This window comes from Triplophysa rosa, linkage group LG5 (genome assembly GCF_024868665.1).
Source record: "Triplophysa rosa linkage group LG5, Trosa_1v2, whole genome shotgun sequence".
Classification (NCBI taxonomy): domain Eukaryota; kingdom Metazoa; phylum Chordata; class Actinopteri; order Cypriniformes; family Nemacheilidae; genus Triplophysa; species Triplophysa rosa.
In genome coordinates, this window is record NC_079894.1 from 29,475,761 (window position 1) to 29,495,215 (window position 19,455).

The window sequence follows — 19,455 nt, forward strand, 5'->3', positions numbered from 1 at the left end:
CTACACAGCCTACCCCACAGGCCGTCAGATAAGTGAGGTGGCAGAGGCTTTAGTCAAAATCCACCCATGTCTGGCAGAACCAGGCAGTCATACCGGTTGGAATGGATGGATGTATTCTCTTAAGTACAAGATGGGAAATTACAGAACGAAGCTTAGAAGTCTTGGATTTCCTGAGGTTACCTGCAATTCGTTTAAGAACAAGCACCCCGATGACAGGACACCTGCAAAGAATGTAAAGAAAGCTCGGAAAGGAGAATTGGTGTTTCTTCCATGCTATCCCGCAGGAATTGCTAAGGACCAGCAAGAGGTAGACCGAAACCAACTAATTGAAGAATCAAAAAAGAGAGACAGCACAGCTATCAAGGACTTGATGTGCAGAACTTTTGCACATAGAAGGCATGAAGGCATGATGTCATCAGTCTGCAGATGAGCATCAAAGACATAAAGGACAGATGGCCTACCTTGTTTAATGTCTCTCAAGTAAGTAAATGGAATGATTTTAGCTAGTAAAACGTCAGTTTTTGTCAGTGTTGCATCCAATTTAAAGTTTTATGCAACAGTCTTCAATCCTGTTCATCTCAATATGGATTTAAGTTTTTGTTGCAATTAAATGAACATAGCTTTTGCTGACTTGTTGTTTCTCTTCTCATCTTTAAGATCAGTGCAGAGTTTCAGAGGATCACTACAATGAATCTTGAGCCAAAGTTCATGTCGATGTTGGACCTTTATTCCCCCAAACTGCTGTCATTGTTCCAAGTGAAGAAGGGTGCTTTAGGAGAGCGACTCCGGGCACAACTGAGTATTCTACATCAGGTATTTTTATTTATAAATTTTTCATGCATCTGCGTTAAATCACTCCACAAATGCCGCATTTTATACACTGCAAAACATGCTATTCTTAAAGAATATATTTGTCTACTTGATGGATTTAGTAGTTATTGAAATATCTTCTGTTTTACAGAGTGGAATCTCCATTCACCGAAAACGTGAGGTTGTCATTCGATGCCTCGTTGACTATCTGGGAGAAGATGCATGTGGCTTAATTAAGGAATTTGAGGTTAGTTTAGTAGTTTTCAGTAATTGAGATTGTGACAGGGCACAGTGTTATGGCGTTTTCCATTGGAACCCCATCTGTCGGTTTGACACAACGTCGAGAGACCGACAGAAAGGGAACGTCTCGGTTACGTTTGTAACCTCGGTTCCCTGATGGAGGGAACGAGACGTTGTGTCGTCTTGCCACAACACGTGCTGTCCTCTGCAGCAGTCGTGAGAGGTCTCAGGCTCCACAGAACTAAGGTGAGTGAATGATGCACGCCGTCTCCCTTTTATACCCGGATTTCCGGGGCGGAGTCTGGCATGCAAATTTCATTCGCCAATTTTCATTAGCCTTTTCTAAGTAGTCGGAAACGATTGGTTCTCAGGGACGAACCACATCTGTCGGTTCGACACAACGTCTCGTTCGCTCCAGCAGGGAACCGAGGTTACAAACGTAACCGAGACGTTTCACACATACTGTGGCTATCAGAATATGAAATAAATGGCCTGATAATACATAAGATGTTAACTTTTTATAAACATATTCGACTGGGCTGAACTGATTAAATATTATTTATTAATAATGTATTGTCCGGACCTCCGCCGCAAAGAAAATATAGAGACCGCAACCGCCCAACCACCCCCCCACACACCCCCAAACCCCCCCCCCGGGATATATATCTCAGTCTCCACTGACAAACCATTTTTAGCTAAATTAATCTAAAAACTTTCTGTGAAATTGTGAACATTCTAAGGACAGTTTTGGGTCATTCCATGTCAACTTAACCAGAGGACTAATAAGATGATGTGAAGGAAGCACCAAAATGGTGAAGATATACATTTTAAGCAGGGGAGTTTCCAGAATGACCCAACTGTAAATGGCTTTGGAAACTTTCAGAATGAGTTAATGACACATGTCAAGCTTGAAAGGTGTTTACCTGCGAACACTAGCGATGGTCTCTCTATTTTTGAAGCGACTGAATCGGGCGGTATAGTTCAGGGTCTTCATGAAGACCTCCGACAGCTCCTGCTCGTCCTCTGCACTTTCGTTCTGCTGCTTTCGATGCTCCAGCAACATGTGAACTTCTGAGTTCAGCAAAGTCTCTGAATTTTCAAACTCTGTAATAAAGACAACCTTAATGAAAATCTACTAATACTCTACTCTTGCTATTAGTAGTACTGCATTACATGCATGTTATACAACGGTTATAAATATATAAAACATAAAAATATATTTATTTTGTTTCATTACAATCAGAGGTGGATGAAGTACACAACTTCCTTACTTGAGTGAAAGTACAGATACTACTGGTCAAATATTACTCCACTAAAAGTAAAAGTTGTAAAGACAGATTCTTACTTAAGTAAAAGTACAGAAGTACGTGCTTTTAAAAGTACTCAAGTATTAAAAGTAAATTTCCTTTATGTCAGTTGTGCATTGTTTTATTGTCGTATACCTTATGCCTCTGAAGCAACCTACTGAATACACCGAGTAGCTCACAGTATCAGTTGTATTAAAGGAGTAGTTCACTTCAAAATTTGCCCCCATTGACTTTCCATAGTTATTTTTATTCCTACTATGGAAAGTCAATTGGGGCAAATTTTGCAGTGAGCAACTCCTTTAAGAGCTTTATATGTTTAGCACATATATGTTTAGTTTAGATATAATCCTGTATGATCATTTAGCCTAATTATCCTCATTAGCCCCCTAGGCCTATATGTATTTATGAGCAGTGTTCTTTTATTTTGTATATTCCCTTTACCAGTTTTAGCAGCAATTTACCAGTAAGTAGTAAGGTTCTTGTAAATAGTAAAGTGTAGAAGCCATGTGTTTGTTGGATTTATTACCATTTGTATTACCATAATTTAACTACAAACATAAACTATAGCTAGTATAATGAAACTATGGTATGTTTAGTTGCTGTGGTTTTACTAAAGATTATTAATTGGAGTATGGTTCCTATATATAGAAAATGGTAAATTTGTGGATACTGTGGTTTTACTGCAAATACCATCCCTGCTGAAAAAAAAAATGAATTTTTGAATTAGAATGAGATTTTTAAATTAAATTCCTCTTTGTAGTGTGTTTTGGGTTTTATTCCAATAGGATTTACCATCCCACCAATAGAATCCATCACATACAAGTAGACAACAAGTATCCATAGTACAATTCCCATTATAACCATTAAATCCATTACATTTTATGTTGTATTTTGGGCAGGGTTCTATTGTTTTTATTTCAACAGGAATACTTCAACTATAGTTACTTCAGTAAAAACATCATTCATTCTCCAAATCGCTTTAAATGATATAGCAGCAGATCAGAAGTTAACACGCACGTGTAGCTCAAGGTGTATGTGATGCTTATTTACCGTTTAGCCGTTATGCCGATCATTTTCATGACAATGTTTCTACGATCTTTGACTGATCGTAACCCACAGATGATTACACCACACTTTAACATGTGCCTTTTTCGTCTTTTAATGTTCTATTTGTCTTTTTAGAGTGCTATCAATGGTGTAGCAGCGCCTACGTTTACATTAGTTTAGCGGGGAAGATCCCAGAGTTGCCAGATTTGCGTTAAAAAAATCTGCCAAATGGCCATTCAAAGCTTGCCGGAAAACCGCGAGCTTAGAAAAACTGAAATACTTGGCAACAGTAAAAGGTCCTGGCAGATCGCAAGCCAGATAAATTGTGCACACAGGAAACCCCGCTGCATAGAAACCATTTTCTACTTTTGGACCTTTTTATAAATGTAGTGGAGTAAAAAGTATGATATTTGTCTTTCAAATGTAGTGAAGTTAAAGTACAAGTACTCAGAAAAAATAATACTCAAGTAAAGTACAGATACTCAAAAAGTGTACTTAAGTACAGTACTCAGGCAAATTTACTTCGTTACTGTCCACCTCTGGTAAACAAACAGTAAACAGTGAATCATCCGCCCATCAACACGTTTTCTTCCTTCTGTTCTTCAAATGTATATTTCTGCAAGCCCACGTATCTGTGTCTGACAGGTAACGCGCATGTTGCTGTGTCTGACGAACAGGTCGCGCGGGTGCGCGCATATGGCGGGCATTTATCATTGCTGGCAAACAATGACACATTTGCAGTTTTGATTGTATAGATATAGATTAATATCCACTTCATCCAACGCTCTTTGTGTTCTGCGTCTTCTTAAATTTCGCCCTACGAGGAGTGAGTAATCCTGCTTCAGATGATTCAGATCGTGCTGCGAACTGAACAAATCATTTGAACTGATTCATTAGCCTATTCAAGTGGTTTTGCCCATTGTTCAATTAATGCTTTCAAAAGAATCGACTCAAAAGAATCGATCACTCGGGAATGCCCGTAAAAAGAGACGACAACCTTGAAATAAACAACGCGTTTTAAAAAGCATATTTTAAAATGAAGGAACGAAGGAACGTCACGCAATGTAAGTTATGTAACGAAGTAAAAGTACAGATTTTCTATTAGAAATTTACTCAAGTAAGAGTAAAAGTACACACTTTTAATTTTACTTAAAAAGTACATATTTTCCAAAATGTTACTCAAGTAAATGTAACGAAGTAAATGTAGCGCGTTACTACCCACCTCTGGCTATAGGTGGGACTAGTCGGGAGAGTGGGATGGAACTACAGCACGAGCACACAACACATCATCACTGGGGCTGAAACGATTCCTCGAGTAATTCGAATACAAAAAATCATCGAGGCAATTTTTGTTGCCTCGAAGCTTTGTTTAATCCATTTAACTACAGTACACACGGAGCGCTGCGTTTCCCCACGGACCGTTATTACTGACGCACAGCCCGCTAAACTCTATTCATGTTACAGGGCTCTCAAGTCTCACGCATTCACCGTGAGACACACGCATTTGAGTCTGTTCACACGCTCACACGTATGGCTCATGCTGATGAATAAGTGATAGCTTATTGAAATGGTGAACTGCTATTTTACTTAGTTTTAGTCTATTTTGCGAGCGAAACTTGTTTTCCGGCTGCATTGAGTCCATCAAACTAGATGCGGACTAGTGGATGCCAAATCCTGTTATTTACACATGTCATCTGACTGTTCTGCGTGTCTGAGTGAACGAACTGCACAGTTTAACGTGCTACACGCGTGATGCTCATAAATTTGTCTGCGTCTGCGCTGAATGAGGACATGAACTTCACCTCCAGAGTTGCTCTGAGAGTTTATTTCACGAACATTTTACTGAGTGAAGCTAAAGCACTAAAAAATAATCGTCTTCCGACAACCTGCCAAAATAAAAGTCATAGGCTATACATTACTATTTAATAGTTAAAAAAGAAACTAAAACTAATTTATATAAACTAAATGCATCATGCATAAGCTGAAGTTAGTTGTTTACCTTTGAAATTATTCTTTCTTTTTTATACAAGTTTTATTATATATATATTTGTATTATATCGCATTTTTTAATTTAATATGGCAATGGAATGTACTAAATGGGTTTAGTTTTCACAGATATTAATGTATGCTATTTCAGCAATAAAAACTAATTGTTCTAAAAAGGAAACAAATTAGTTGTTCATTTTAAGAGACCTGTCTTATTTTCTCTTGTATATTTAGTATTGCTTTTTAATAAAGAAAAAGTACTTATTATCCGAATACCCGATTAATCGATGGAAAAATCTGTAGAATACTCGATTAGTAAAAGAATCGATAGCTGCAGCCCTAATGTCATATACATACGACCAAAAGTAAGTGGAAGCGAGCATGGTGAAAAACATAAGAACGCTTGAAGCTATCAGAGATGACGTGTGGGTGTGCTTTGGTTTTCAAAAGAAGTCATGGAGTAATGAGTTACATAAAATAATGATGTTTGTAGCTTCTCAAGTCATGACACAAGTCACTTGGCTACTGCAGTGCATTAGACATAGAGTTTATTAAGAAAAGTAACAATAACATGTATTGAGTTTCACGGATGTGACACCAGCACATTTACAGCACGGATGAACCAGAGGTTTAATACTGCCCATGTTCAGTGTTTTAACTGTAATGCACCACAACAGCCAAGTGACTTGCGTGAGCCGCCTTATTCCCCTGTGCTACCCACTTGAGGGGCGCGACCCACAGTTTGAGAAGCCAAAACTCTGATCTAAAGGTCCATGCATCACACATCATGGCCACTCTGCAGAGGTAAGGGATGTTTTTACACTTATCCTCACAGAAAACCCCCGCTGGTGCACAGCATGTTGTATTTCTAGCTCTACTTTTGACATTTTCTATTTAAAGTATTGCAATATATCGCAAATGTGTATCGTATCGAAATACATAGCTAAATATTATATCGTGACCCATCTATCGTGATATGTATCGTAAGAGGAGGCACTTGCCAATACACAGCCCTAATTACAATATATTATTGCTAACACAATAGCTATATCTCGGTCTTCACTTACTGTATGTGTTATTGACCAAGGTAAAACCCGATTAGACTTTAATTTGACAGGAAACTGACATTATGTTTTTGTAAGAAGATAAGTAGTATAGCTCACAGTTTATACATCAAATAAATGTAAAAAACAACAACAATAATAAACATATAACCAAAACTCTGAAACAAACCAAGTCTCTGAGATCTTAAACTGTAATCAGAACTTCTTAATAAAACAGCATTGGTGTGCATTATGTATAATGGCGTGTATTATGTATATCGTCCAGCAATGATGTGAAGGGAAAGAGTTACATTTTATGATGATAAAGCGCATGTGATGCTAAATATTGTCACCTTTAGGAAACATGAGCTGTGACGCGTCTTCCTCCACATCACCCACTTGCGCTGCTCCTCCAGACGCCATGACACACGCTAAACTGTAAGTAAAATAAATCCAAATCAACGACTTTAAGTCACTATAAATTATCCGTATAACTACACCTCACACAAAAGCGAGACCTTCTTCTTCTTCTTTTGTTTTGTGGCGGTTGGGCAAAGCTTTTGGTGCTTTTCCGCCACCTAGAGCATGGAGTGTGAAGTATTTGCAGTTCTCGACTTCCCGCGGAGACGCAGTAAAGATCGACACCCCATGAGCTCCGCCACACTTACTGTACTAATGCATACACTACGCACCTATGTCATTAGGAGCATTCTGAAAGACTGCTTAACAATTTATTGACAGCTGGGGAAATTTGCTGGTTTTGTTAATCACTGCAGGGCTCTAGACAAAAAAAATCAGTTAAAGAGCCTTTGGCTCCAACTTGTTTTCTTAAGAGCCACATAACATTAACTTACATTTTTAAATCACGTGCTTTCAGTTATGCAGGGTTTTTCCTGCCTCAAAATTAGGTGATGGTGGTGCCATGCAGATTTTGTGTAGGCCTACCGTCCCTTTAAGTGGCACTTTACAAACAACGTAGGCTATAAAAGTTCTAAAAATGACAATATATATTAAGTTAAAAAAATTGTAAATATTAAATGTATTCAAACAAACAAAAAGCTTAGGCTGTATTTGATTTTAAATAACGTTTCTATCTTTTTCAACTAACCTTTCAGCACAACATAGCCAACTGAATTAACAGTCTTACTAAATGAGCAAAACTCACTCACATCCTGTGGCTCATTGACTTTTACGTGATTCGCTGATCTCTTATATTCGGTTTGAATGAATCGGTTCAAAGGAGTCATCGTTTGCGAGTCGTTCTGATTATGATGTGAGGTTACTGGCGAACTCGCTGTGTACAGTTAAACGCTGATTCAACTGCACACCTTAAAAACAGTACAGTGATGTACGCCACGTTAATTTAGCGAAACGAAATTTAATTAGGAAATTAAAAGTACTTGGATGCAACAGAAACAACATTCGCCTGAACAGTCGATAAATACAGCGCCTCACTGTACTGATAAACAGCCGCAATATTGCAGCTCCAAATGTCAGTCCAATGGGTCTCATTCATGAAACATTCGTAAATATGAGTAAATTCCGAGTAATTTGCGCGTAAAACAGACCTGCCCGAAAACTTTCCTCCGGATTCACAAATACTTCGTCAACGTCAGATTTCGTAGTAAAATGTGTGTATGTTAATGAATTGCAATCATTCGTGAACAAGGCGCGCATGCGCGCTCATTCACAATTAGCATAATCCCCGCCTATGAATTACAGATACGCAAATTACGTATCTAGGAATGCTGGAATCCTCTGGACTTAATTCTCTGCTTTGGCTACATTATATTGCATAAATGCATAAGATACTAATAGGCTATGTTTACCAAAAAAATAATCTATTAAACTGTGTCCACCAAAGCGTTTTTAGCCAGCTAAAATAATAATATCTGGTGCTCTTATGAAAACGACCAGCTGGTGGCGCTTGAGAACGCTTTGGAGGCACTGCGCGTTATTCCGGAGATGCGTTTGTTGCTGTGATTTAGAACAGTTAGCCTACTTGTTACTTGTATCTTATATCGAAGAATATTACTTACTATGAAAATGCGGTAACCATTAATATTAACTTCTCGACTGTTGTGAAGATTGGTTGGTCAATGTAGTGTTTGTCCCGCCTCTCCTCCATTCTGATTGGACGGCTGTGCAGCTCTGCGTTTTACCCAAAGTTAAAAAAGTAAAAAATGATTAAAGACAGGGCAAAAGAACGCGTGAAATATTATTATGATGCATAGTGCATCAAAACGCAGTGTCATCGGTTTTACGCACTATTTACACGTGGTATGGAGCTGATGTACATTTCTTTCGTACCAACTAACATTTTGAAAATACGAACATTTTCATGAATCCGAAAATTTACGCCAGAACGACTTTACGAACGATTTACACAAGAATTCGTTTTGCTCGTGTTTCATGAATGAGACCCATTGAGTGCACGCAGTGTTTTTGTAAAGACACCCGACAACGGAGAGCAGATCGCTAGCGTTGAGCGTGCGGGGAAAAGTCCAGCTGATTCCAGTTGTAAAACAAGTCATTTTGGATGGTCGCCAGTTGCGATTTCTTGGCTTATCCTTCACCAACATTTGATTGTTAAACAAACATCATAATAAAATAAATCAATAAGATATTTCAGGTTGTGGCCAATCCACATATGCAGTGCTATGCACAAGAGTCAGTTGTGTTTTTATGTAATTAGGAAAACACATTATATTGGTTTTATTAAAAGAAATATCACCCTTTGATGTTTTCAAAGAAGGAATATTTTATTTTTTAACATTTCCTGAATTGATTGGACATTTCCTGAATTAGGTGGAGTCTTTATAAGAGTTCACAATAGAAATTCAGGTAAACACATTTCAAAGTAGACGTTTACTGTAGCATAATTGAAGCCTCAATCCTAACGTCTTTTCCCTTCTATTCTGTTTAAGCCATCGTTTAAGTTTGTATGAACTAACCTATGAAAGTCAAGTTTAATTGTAAAACAAGTCGCCACTTCATATTTGGGAAAAAGAACATTTCGGGTTTTTCTAAAATATTAAATGTCATTTATCAATAGATTGTACTGCCTATTTACTAACAGTAATTCAATCAAATTAAGGAACATTTCCAAACAGTAGAATTTGCATTATTAGCACCTTTCAGTGCCGAAATTAACCACACAATGGAATTAAGGTAAAATCATGATAAGACATTAACAAAACCATTAACATCACTTCCTCAACAGGTAATAAAGCAGGGCCCCATATGTGTGCTTTCCAAATGAGTAAATAAAAAAAGAGCAAATTTAAGACTTTTGATACCTAATCCCGACTCATTTCATTACATACACAGAATATGCCCATATGTCAATAAAACCCCTGTTAAATATTGCTCCTCTGTCTATGGAGATTAGTGTCCACCTCAGTGTCCTAGATATGTGTATACTAATAAATCTAGTATTTGTCATCTTCTGTATCACTGAGGGCTTCACCGCCAGCGATGGATACACTCTGAGCCAATCTTTTCCGGAAGTGTCCGTTGGGCACCTGCCAGCCCCTCCGTGACCTTGTGCGCATTGACGCACTGATGGTGTTAGCACGGCCAAGGCTGGTGGCCACCGCAGCCTCAAACGTGAGAGTTTCCATCGGCGTTGAAGTATCGGGACTGTGCTCTTCCTCTTGTAGGGCAAGAAAGGACTCATCCATTTCGAAATGATGGCTCTCCTGCTGTCTTACACTTATGTCCTGGTCTTCAGCACTGTTATCCCACACAGAAGTACCACAGCAGACTAACATCTGCTGGATGGTTGGGTCATCATCATCCTCATGAGCTTGTGATGAAGACTGCGTCTGGCACACTAAGGGCGAGTAAGAAATATGAGGACGTGAGCAGGTGGAGGTTTGGGAAAGACGCCGCTTACCACTTGGGGTGCTGGATTCCGAGGTGGAGGGAACAGGGCTTTCTGAGCTGTTGCCCTGAAAAGAGACGACATTTATCACAATCGTCCAAGTAACCAAATATTTGAGGTCCTTTCACACGACTCGGTGACCTACACTGTTTTCCACTGTTACACCAATTTTTTACTCTTTACTGTTTTCTGCTATCTTGGAAAATGACCTGTGATGTGATCTGCAGCAAGGGTCGTGTACAGAATTACTACGTTTTATTGGGGGGACCCACCTCGCTCACCTCACATAATAATTCAAAACCATCATGTGAACAATGCCAAATTATACATTATAATCCTTCTCTCAGATCTGTTTTTCCAGCACAATTCCATCCAAACTGCTAATTTATATTGTTGTTTCTGAAAGACAAATCAGAAACTTGATATTACTTAGTAGTTCAATGGTTCTCATTGTTTTGTTAACAGTTTTGAAAGTGAACGTGATCTTCCAGGCTACATCATATGCATAAAAATAGACACTATAAGTATGAATATATACACAAATGTGCAGTCGGCTGTGACAGGCGGATCTCTAGAGATCAGATTGGCAGGTGTAGTTCCTCACTTTCTAGCATGCACACAGAATTACAGGTGTGGCTCTTTCCTTTCAAACCTGCATTGGCCAGCGGTGCGGGCTTTATTTCATTTACACCTGCACGATAGTTTTCTTGTACAGTTAGTGCAGACACTTTTAACGCTACACAACACTACTTTAACTTTACATCTTGCTTTACGCATTGGTTTCAGTTAAGCAATAAGCTATGTGAGAATGCACATTCATACTGAACTTGCCGAGACAGAGAGAGGGAAAGAGATCACATTTATGGGTTTTTTTGGCATTTTTGCTTTATATGTACAGTTAAGTGAGAGCGGGGACAGGAAGCAAAGTGGGAGAGAGAGAAGGGAGTGAGTTCGGGAAAGGACCACGAGACGGGAATCGAACCCGGGTCGCCCTATGTGCAACCACGCCACACGTCAAAGCACTGCCCACGACGCTATCAGACAACCACAGGTTATTTTGTACTAACCACATTTGACCAAATAACATCGGATTTGGTTGCTAATGTGAGTTCTAGCAACTCGTCACTAGAAAAAAACTGAAAACAGTAGGTTAATAAAACTTGAACAGCCAAGTTGATTAAACTTTCCCCACAATGTCAAAATTCGTAAATGTACGTGTTAGCCAATAATACACGAATACAAACTTAAAAAAAAAGACTCTGATTTGTTATAGCCAATTAAATTGTTTTATTATAGTACCCTGACATCACCCTGGTATTTTAACTAGTATTTAAAATTCAATGCATGAAAGGCAGATAAAGAAAAATATGTTGAAAGTTCTAAGATGAAAAAATAATGTAATGTCATCTTTGATCAAAATGATTAAATCAAAAATTCAAAAAAATTCAGTAAACCTGGCCCTGTTGAGTCCGCGCAGATGATGGAGTGTATTTCTCTACATCCTGACTTGACAGAAAAGAAGCGACTTTCACCCGAGCAATGCATATTTTTCTATCTACATGCAGACTCATGTTCTGCGTAAGTTAATGGCAGTCTTTAGGCTTTAGGCATGGGATAAAATGTGCCTAAACTTAACTTCGTTTAAATTGAACTCAATAAAGAAGAATTTAAAAAGAATTTAACAATAATGAATTCATTTTTCATATTATAAATGTAAGCCTGTAATTGTTTTTAAAATGTTTGCTTTTACTAGATTACTAAATTTGCTTATTAAAATTGCATTACTAAACAAATCCACAAAAAGATTTTTCTTACAAAGCAGAAAACAAACAAAAATAAAACAGATTTTATAGGGCCCCACATAATGTATATTTTGTACATTTCTGCATTTGGCAGACGCTTTTATCCAAAGCGACTTACATTGCATTGTGTTATACATTTGTTTCTGACTATGTGCAGTCCCCTGGGATCGAACCCTTGACCTTGGCATTGCTACCGTGCTCTAACCACTGAGCCGCAGGAAAGCGATATGTATTCTTTAACTTCTGCTCTTTAATTAGAATTCACCAAATTAATTTTCCAAATAGCTTTTAAAAATGATTTTGTTCCTTATCATTTCAAAAAGCGCAGTGACTCAAGTGGCCAGGTCACGCCCCCCTCTATGTGGAGGTCACTGATGTGAGTCATGTGAAAGCACCTTCATAAAAAGCATCGTTTGAGCTGTTTGTTTACCTGTCTAGTGACACCATGCATCCTCTCCTCACTGGGAGAGCGCGAGCAAGATTTAGAGTTCTCTGGGGACAGTAGAAGCCGCTGTTCTTTTGGTCGTCCCCGCACCTTTTCCATGTACTGTGACTGGCCTGAGCGGGAAACTGTCAAATGTGAAGCAGATGATGTAATTTATTGAACAGGAAAACACAGCAAGTGAGAGGAAAGAAGAGCTAGGTATGGGATTAGGAAGCTTTGAGAGAGAACTCAAACTCAGGTCAGTCACTACTTCAGTAAGATCTTCTGCTATTTGGTGTAGGACAAGCACTGGGCTTCCAAGCACTTTCCTGACTTATTTTGTCCCATTCTCACGTTTAACATCGACAAACAATTTTTTGCTGCAATCTTGTCTCTTATGTTTGGTTAGGGTGAAGTTAAGAATCTCCAAGAAATGTAACAGGAGTGAAGTCAGAAGCATTTTTTGCATACAGTTGTGATTACTGTCAATATCCACATGGCTAAATCCATAATATCCACATAACATAAAGCTCTGTATCTAATCTTGTCTGATGGATTCTGATCTGATGAATGTTTATATATACTGTGTTAATATTGGTTACACTATGGATGTTTCATGGACTCAGCATTTCTCATAGCATTAAAACATTCAACAGTCTTCTCTAAAGGGACAGACAATTACAGACCTGCAGCTTTGTAGCTCTTGTGTCTTGTTCTGAATGCATGTTCATCTTCTCCCCAATGGCCATTTAACCCTGATTCATCAACCTACGCATTAGCAGAAACGAACAATATCAGCAAGAGAAAACCATTCAATCATCTTTCTGATTTTTTATCTTATCAAATAGTTTCTTATTGGAGCAGAAAACTAGGATAGGCCTTATCAAAATGTATTTATTTTTTTAAAATAAAAGAGCCTTTAATTTACATCACTGCCTAAAGAAGCTATTGCTAGTGGTGTTTAAGGATGGACATTCTCGTTCCAGAGATTTTTTCAAAGTCCCACTGCATTTGATCATTTTATTAGTTAAAACTTATCTTTAGGCATTAAAATAGCATATGTAAAATACTATTTTTAATTATAATAACAAAAGCAACAATATAGCTGCAAGCAGCAATTCCGGGGTCAAGCCCTTCAATGGCACAAACGGAAATATATGTGGACCTTTCCGAAGATGAGTTTTTGACAAGCAGATTTACAAAACATAGACAAAAGCAATTAGAACACATTATGAGTGCTTAAAACTTTTGACCATTAGATAGCGCTCTCGCCAAACTTGTGTGAGACGAACAAACTGTGCCAGTGATGATACATACAAAGTTTTTATACAATAACAAGATATACAAACAAATCAAACAAATACAGAACTGTCATTTGGTCACCTATACATTTTTACACAGATCTTGTTGACATAAAAAAACATGTCAGGTAATACAATGGTCATCACGCGTCATGCGTCCTTGATGACATTCCTCCCAAAATTGAAAATATTTGTCCAAACGTAGATTTAGTGAAAAGGACATACACTTCATACTTTGAATACTGAATACAATATCCAGCCATTCCTTCTTTGTTGGGGGTCAGGCTGTAACCACTTTCTTGTTACAGCTTTCTTGCTAGCTGCTAACAATATCTTCATAAGGTATTTGTCCTCTTTCATTGAGTACGTTGCTAAATTACCCAAATAAAATGTCATAAATGAGCAGTCAATTCCATCACCAAAAACATTTCGTATTATTTGTATAACATCCTGCCAATTAACTGAATGGCCGGGCAGCTCCAGAATACATGAAAGTGATCTACCAACTATTCCTCACACTTTCTCCATCATATACCTTTACCCTTTTCCCCCGACTGGGAAGATTTTAACTTGGGGGTTACAAAGTGTCGAATAAGTTTTTGCCAGCAAAAATCTCTGCAGTTGCCCGAGCTTGTAGAACTAGCCTGTATCTTACACATATTCAGCCAGTCTTCTTCCGATATAGTTAGACAAGATTCTTTCTCCAATTTTAATCTAACCTTGTCTGTTGATTACTTTTTAAGAGATTGGGCAGCAAAATATAGTTTTGATACAAGGTGTCCGATGTCCTTATTCTTGTACTGATCAAGAAATATATCAATTAAATTGGTGTCAAGTTTCACAGTGTATCTTATTTCTTTATTAAAATAGGTCCTAGTCTGTAAATACCTAAAAAAAATTCGGATTTTTCAAGACCATATTTATCTGAAATCTCCTGGAAACTATCTAGATCTCATTTTGATGAACTTAAACTAAAGGATGTGATGCCACTTCTATACCAGAGGCAGAACCTCCCATCAGTCTTTGTTGGTTTAAAATCTAGATCAAAGGCAACCCATCTTAATATTCTAGATCAGTGGTTCTCAAACTGTTCAGATCAAGTACCGCCTTTAATAAAATTAGATGTTCCAAATACCACCTAATGACCACCACAGAAAATCATATGAATAAACACTCATATTAATCTTGCTGTGAATCTTTATCTTTACACCTCGTCCTCCAATTCTAATATAATATTGATAATACAAACACTTTTTTATATACCAGCTATTTTCAAAGTAAAGAACATGTTTTTTCAATGTTTTTCGAGTTAGTCAGCAGTAATGGTGGACACAAAACACTTTTCTGTAGGGCTCTGTAAATGACTATTATGGGGAATTTATTAACTTTGTGGGGACTTGCAGAAAGACTACAAACCTGTATTAAAGACAAACAATGTGGAAAGAATATTTACGTATACTTAAAAATCAAAAGAACAGCTGTATATAACAGAGAATCGCACTTCACTGTAGCAGCTCGTCAAAGTGGCACATCAAAACTAAATCGCAATGCGCACTTCATTGATTTAACCTCCAGTAGATGCAGACGCGTTGAATTAGTGCTTTACAGCAATAACAACAGCTTTAAACAGCGGTTTACGTGCAGATATAAAAGAAGCTTAATTCACACGCAGCTCATCGGAAGAGAGTAAGAGACTCACAAGCGCCTCTCTGCTCCCGCTCTGTTTGAGCTGCCTGTCACGCGCTTGAGTTATATGATAACAATGATAGGCTAAATAAACAATAATTCATACAACTATATTAAAATTGCACATAGGCTAAGATGTATTCCATATTTATCTATCATGTATTAAATATTTGAAATTGTATTTAAAACACAAATGTAAATTAATATATGGTTTTTAATTTCCACCAGGGGTCTCTTCCAGTACCACTAGTGGTACATGTACCACACTTTGAGAATCACTGGTCTAGATTGTTTCTCAATTAGTGGTTATTTACATTCTTGAAACCAGATTTTAAAACTTTAAAACAGTTTAAAACTGATTTCAACTTTTATAAAACTGTTCGTATAAGGATTTGCTACCCAGTACTGACCGCAACGGTATATGTAGCTGTGAAGTCTCCAAGTCCTTTCACTTCGTGGGCATTCTGAATTACAGAAACATGCTAGAGGCCTTAGCTGGGCTGCTTTGAAATAGTCTGAGAGGCATGGCAGTGATCTACCACCTTTCTATTTAGGCAGCTGAAGTATTTTAAATTGAATTCTTGGCATTTTACCCTCCCAAATGAATCTTGAGATCCATTTGTCCCAATCATTAAACTGCTTTGGCAGTGTCATGATTCTGCCTCCTTTGGTCATGATTTTCTAGTCTAGTGGCAGGATCATGACAGACCCATGTTTTTAGTGTAGAGAGAGACATGGCATTGTTTGGGCAGGATCTGCTGGGCCAGTTTGTTCAGGTGGCGCGACCGCAGCCCGCCCTGGTGATTTATATACGAGACTACTGAAGTGTTGTCCACCCGCACTAGGAAATGGTAGTCTCGTAACTGCCGGAGGAAGTATTTCAGGGCCTGACATTACAGCCATCATTTCGAGGCAATTGATGTGCCAATCGAGAATATGACCTCTCCAGATCCCTTGGGCTGGCCGGCCATCTAAGACCGCACCCCAACCCTTGAGGGAGGAGTCTGTCGTTAGCATCTTGCGATGACAACACGGACCGAGAGTGGGACCTAGAGTCAGAAACCGAGGTCTGAACCACATATAAAGGGTGCAAAGCCCCTGGCGCGTCACCCTTATATGCCTCTGGGGGTTGGCCCTTGGATGAAACCCCTTGGCTCTGAGCCACATCTGAAACGGCCTCATATGCAGAAGGCCCAAAGGTATCACTGTGGAAGCTGCCGCCATGAGACCTAGAACTCTTTGAAAGTGATGATTTGTAACTTTCTGGCCTAGCCTGATGTTTCTTAGGGTGTTTTGAATGGATTCGACACATGCAAGGGATAACTGTGCCCGCATCGTGACCGAGTCCCATACAACTCCAAAATATGCTGTCTTCTGCGCAGGAGAGAGAATGCTTTTCGTGGTGTTGAGACTCAATCCTAGCATTTTGAGATGAGCTAGGACGACATCCCGATGTCGAAGCGCTAGCTCCCGTGACTGGGCCAAAATCAGCCAGTTGTCTATGTGTTTTAAAATGCAGATGCCCTGGAGTCGCAGAGGAGCCAGAGCTGCATCCATGCATTTTGTGTACGTGCGTGGTGACAAGGCTGACAAGGTGACAAGGAATGGAAGTCCCCGATACTGGTAAGCTTTGCCCCCGAAAGCGAACCTCAGGAACCTCCTGTGTTGTGGCAAGATCTCTATGTGAAAGTATGCGTCCTTGAGATCGATTGTGACAAACCAATCGCCTGCTCGAATCTGAGACCTGATCGTCCTGATTGTCAACTGTGACGAGGGAGGCGGGACGAGAGCCGTGAGGGAACGACGCGAGGCCGGTGGCGCGAGTGATAATGAGTGTCAGCTGTGCGTTACACCGGTCTCGCATCTCTCACGGAGGAGCTCCAGGAGCATAAGTGCATAAATGCAGAGGTCACATTTCGGGTATGGGTCACCATATCTGACTAATAGGTCACTTCATTTGTTCACATACATTAACAATACCGGACAACGATGGGCAAACAGAATGAGTATAAATAGTCCTTGGCTGATGAGTCTGAAGACGGGCAGGTGTGGGGATTACAGACACGAAACAGGTGCGGGAGCGTGGAGGAGCGTGGGTAATGTAGTCCGGGGGAAAACACGGGGAGAAACAGAAGGAAACCGTGACAATTACATATACTGGATAATTATATGGAGATAATTACATGAAACTTGGTGCGCATCAAAAGCCTGACCTGAGGCACCATGCTGTGTTTCCGATTCTATTTAATACAATAATAAAGTATAAAGGAATTTAAGTCCTAACATGAGATGACCTAAACTATGATAATATTTATATATAATATATAATATTTTATAATATTTGAAAGTTAAATTTTTTTACCATTGTTTAGGTCATCTCATGTTAGGACTTAAATTACTATATCCTTTATTATTGCTTTAAACAGAATATATAAAAATAATAATATGGATATATTATATTAATAATACTAATATTAATAATATAATAAAAAATAATTATTATAAAAACCTTTTTTTGTTACAAGGCATATTTGTTAAATGAAATTCAAATTGAACAGAATTGCAATTAAAATTCACTTTTTGTGTAATTTGACGAACTTCCGGTGTAGGCCCCACTCACTTCCGGTTCCATCCGAATACAAATACCAATACAAATAATTTTGAGATTTTTACAGATACAGATACAAATATCGGCTCGGCTGCACACCCCTAGACTATACCCAGTGCTCCCTGTCGATTTCGTGTTATGTGTTGTTTATGCTATGCTTCATGTTCATTAATTCAGTTTTATGTATGAAATAAGGTAAATTTTTGATTCATTAAATCACCATTCAGATCCAGTTTCCTTATTGTTTCGTCGGTATGTGACGGTTTATATCACCAAAAAATATATATATTTGAGGTTTAGGAATATACTAGCATACAGATGACCTCAAACACCTCTGATTCTATAATGACTTAAAGGGAATAATACATGTCTTTTTTACAGATTCCAGATTCCAGTCAAATGAATCTAAATGAATTTTTTGGTACCTGCGAGACGTCGTTGTCTTCACTGCTGTCAGTGCGATGGCTCATGGGCTGCAGTAAGAGCTCCTGTGGTGATATTGGGCTCAAAGCCACAAACCCTCCACTGGTCCTAAAACATACAATCACAAAATTATGGCAAAAAAACGTAAAGACAATGTGAAAGTATGCTGCACATATGTGTAGAGTAATGTGTACAGTCCAATATAGAGCAAATACTATAGTACAATCATTTAGTCTATAATAGAGTGCGTTGAGTGCTGTTATGAGAGTGTACAGCAGCGCATGAGACTCACAGGGCTGATCCAGCACTATGAGATAACAGAGGCAGGTTGGGACTTCTCTGTACCAAAGCAAAGAAGTGATTGTAAAAACTCATATTAGAAAGGCAAAGCAGTAATGTAACACACAAATATACACACACACAAAAAACATTTCACATTAATAGAGAAAATTTGGTCACATTTAATTCTCATTCCCAATAGGACTCTGGGAAAATCTGGGAATAATAATGCTATCCTAATTATATGTTTAAAATACATGTCTAAATAAAATATTAACCATACAAACACACCCTGAACACTAACACTGTGTCTGCACCGGATGCGGCACGATGCGACAATAGAACGCACTAGAACCCAATTTTAAATGTTGTCCACACTGGATGCGGTACGACACGGCAATCCCATTAGAACAAGCCCTGTGTCATGTCATGTCGCGTCGCGCCGGCCATGTCTGGTGTAGACACGGTGTAATAATAGAGTCATGTTAGCATACCTGTGCCTCAACCTGTTGCCTCAACTTCTTGGCTTTGCTCTGCTTAAAGTAATCCATGATCATCATCGAAGCATAGATCTTTCCAACAGTCATGTCCGTGTCTGAAGATACACACACAA

At 38.6% G+C, this 19,455-nt stretch overlaps 2 protein-coding genes across 4 annotated transcripts in view; both read right to left on the minus strand.

Annotated features, from left to right (window-relative positions):
• Nucleotides 1–1,953: 1,953 nt before the first annotated feature.
• polr2d (RNA polymerase II subunit D) lies at nucleotides 1,954–6,978 on the minus strand. The gene is made up of 2 exons (XM_057334283.1): nucleotides 6,787–6,978; nucleotides 1,954–2,154 (listed from the first exon to the last, which is right to left on the minus strand). Exons 1-2 carry the CDS (start codon nucleotides 6,854–6,856, stop codon nucleotides 1,970–1,972), a joined length of 255 nt encoding a protein of 84 aa, XP_057190266.1. The 5' UTR covers nucleotides 6,857–6,978; the 3' UTR covers nucleotides 1,954–1,969.
• A 2,198-nt stretch (nucleotides 6,979–9,176) lies between these two features.
• The window catches only part of cacna1eb (calcium channel, voltage-dependent, R type, alpha 1E subunit b), a 225,248-nt gene continuing 214,969 nt past the window's right edge, over nucleotides 9,177–19,455 (minus strand). For all 3 annotated transcript variants that reach the window (XM_057334281.1, XM_057334282.1, XM_057334280.1), the window contains 6 exons: nucleotides 19,337–19,437; nucleotides 18,856–18,902; nucleotides 18,566–18,671; nucleotides 13,232–13,313; nucleotides 12,552–12,691; nucleotides 9,177–10,386 (listed from right to left, as the gene is read on the minus strand). In XM_057334281.1, coding sequence (XP_057190264.1) covers nucleotides 9,865–10,386; nucleotides 12,552–12,691; nucleotides 13,232–13,313; nucleotides 18,566–18,671; nucleotides 18,856–18,902; nucleotides 19,337–19,437 — 998 coding nt within the window. In that variant the 3' untranslated portion in view covers nucleotides 9,177–9,864. The remainder of the gene's footprint in view (nucleotides 10,387–12,551; nucleotides 12,692–13,231; nucleotides 13,314–18,565; nucleotides 18,672–18,855; nucleotides 18,903–19,336; nucleotides 19,438–19,455) is intronic.

Coding starts and splice junctions, on each gene's coding strand:
- polr2d (XM_057334283.1), bottom strand. CDS start 6,856: ATGGCGTCTGGAGGAGCAGCGCAAGTGGGTGATGTGGAGGAAGACGCG. Junction 2,155..6,786: donor ACAGCTCATGTTTCCTAAAG/GTGACAATATTT, acceptor TCTTTATTACAG/AGTTTGAAAATTCAGAGACT.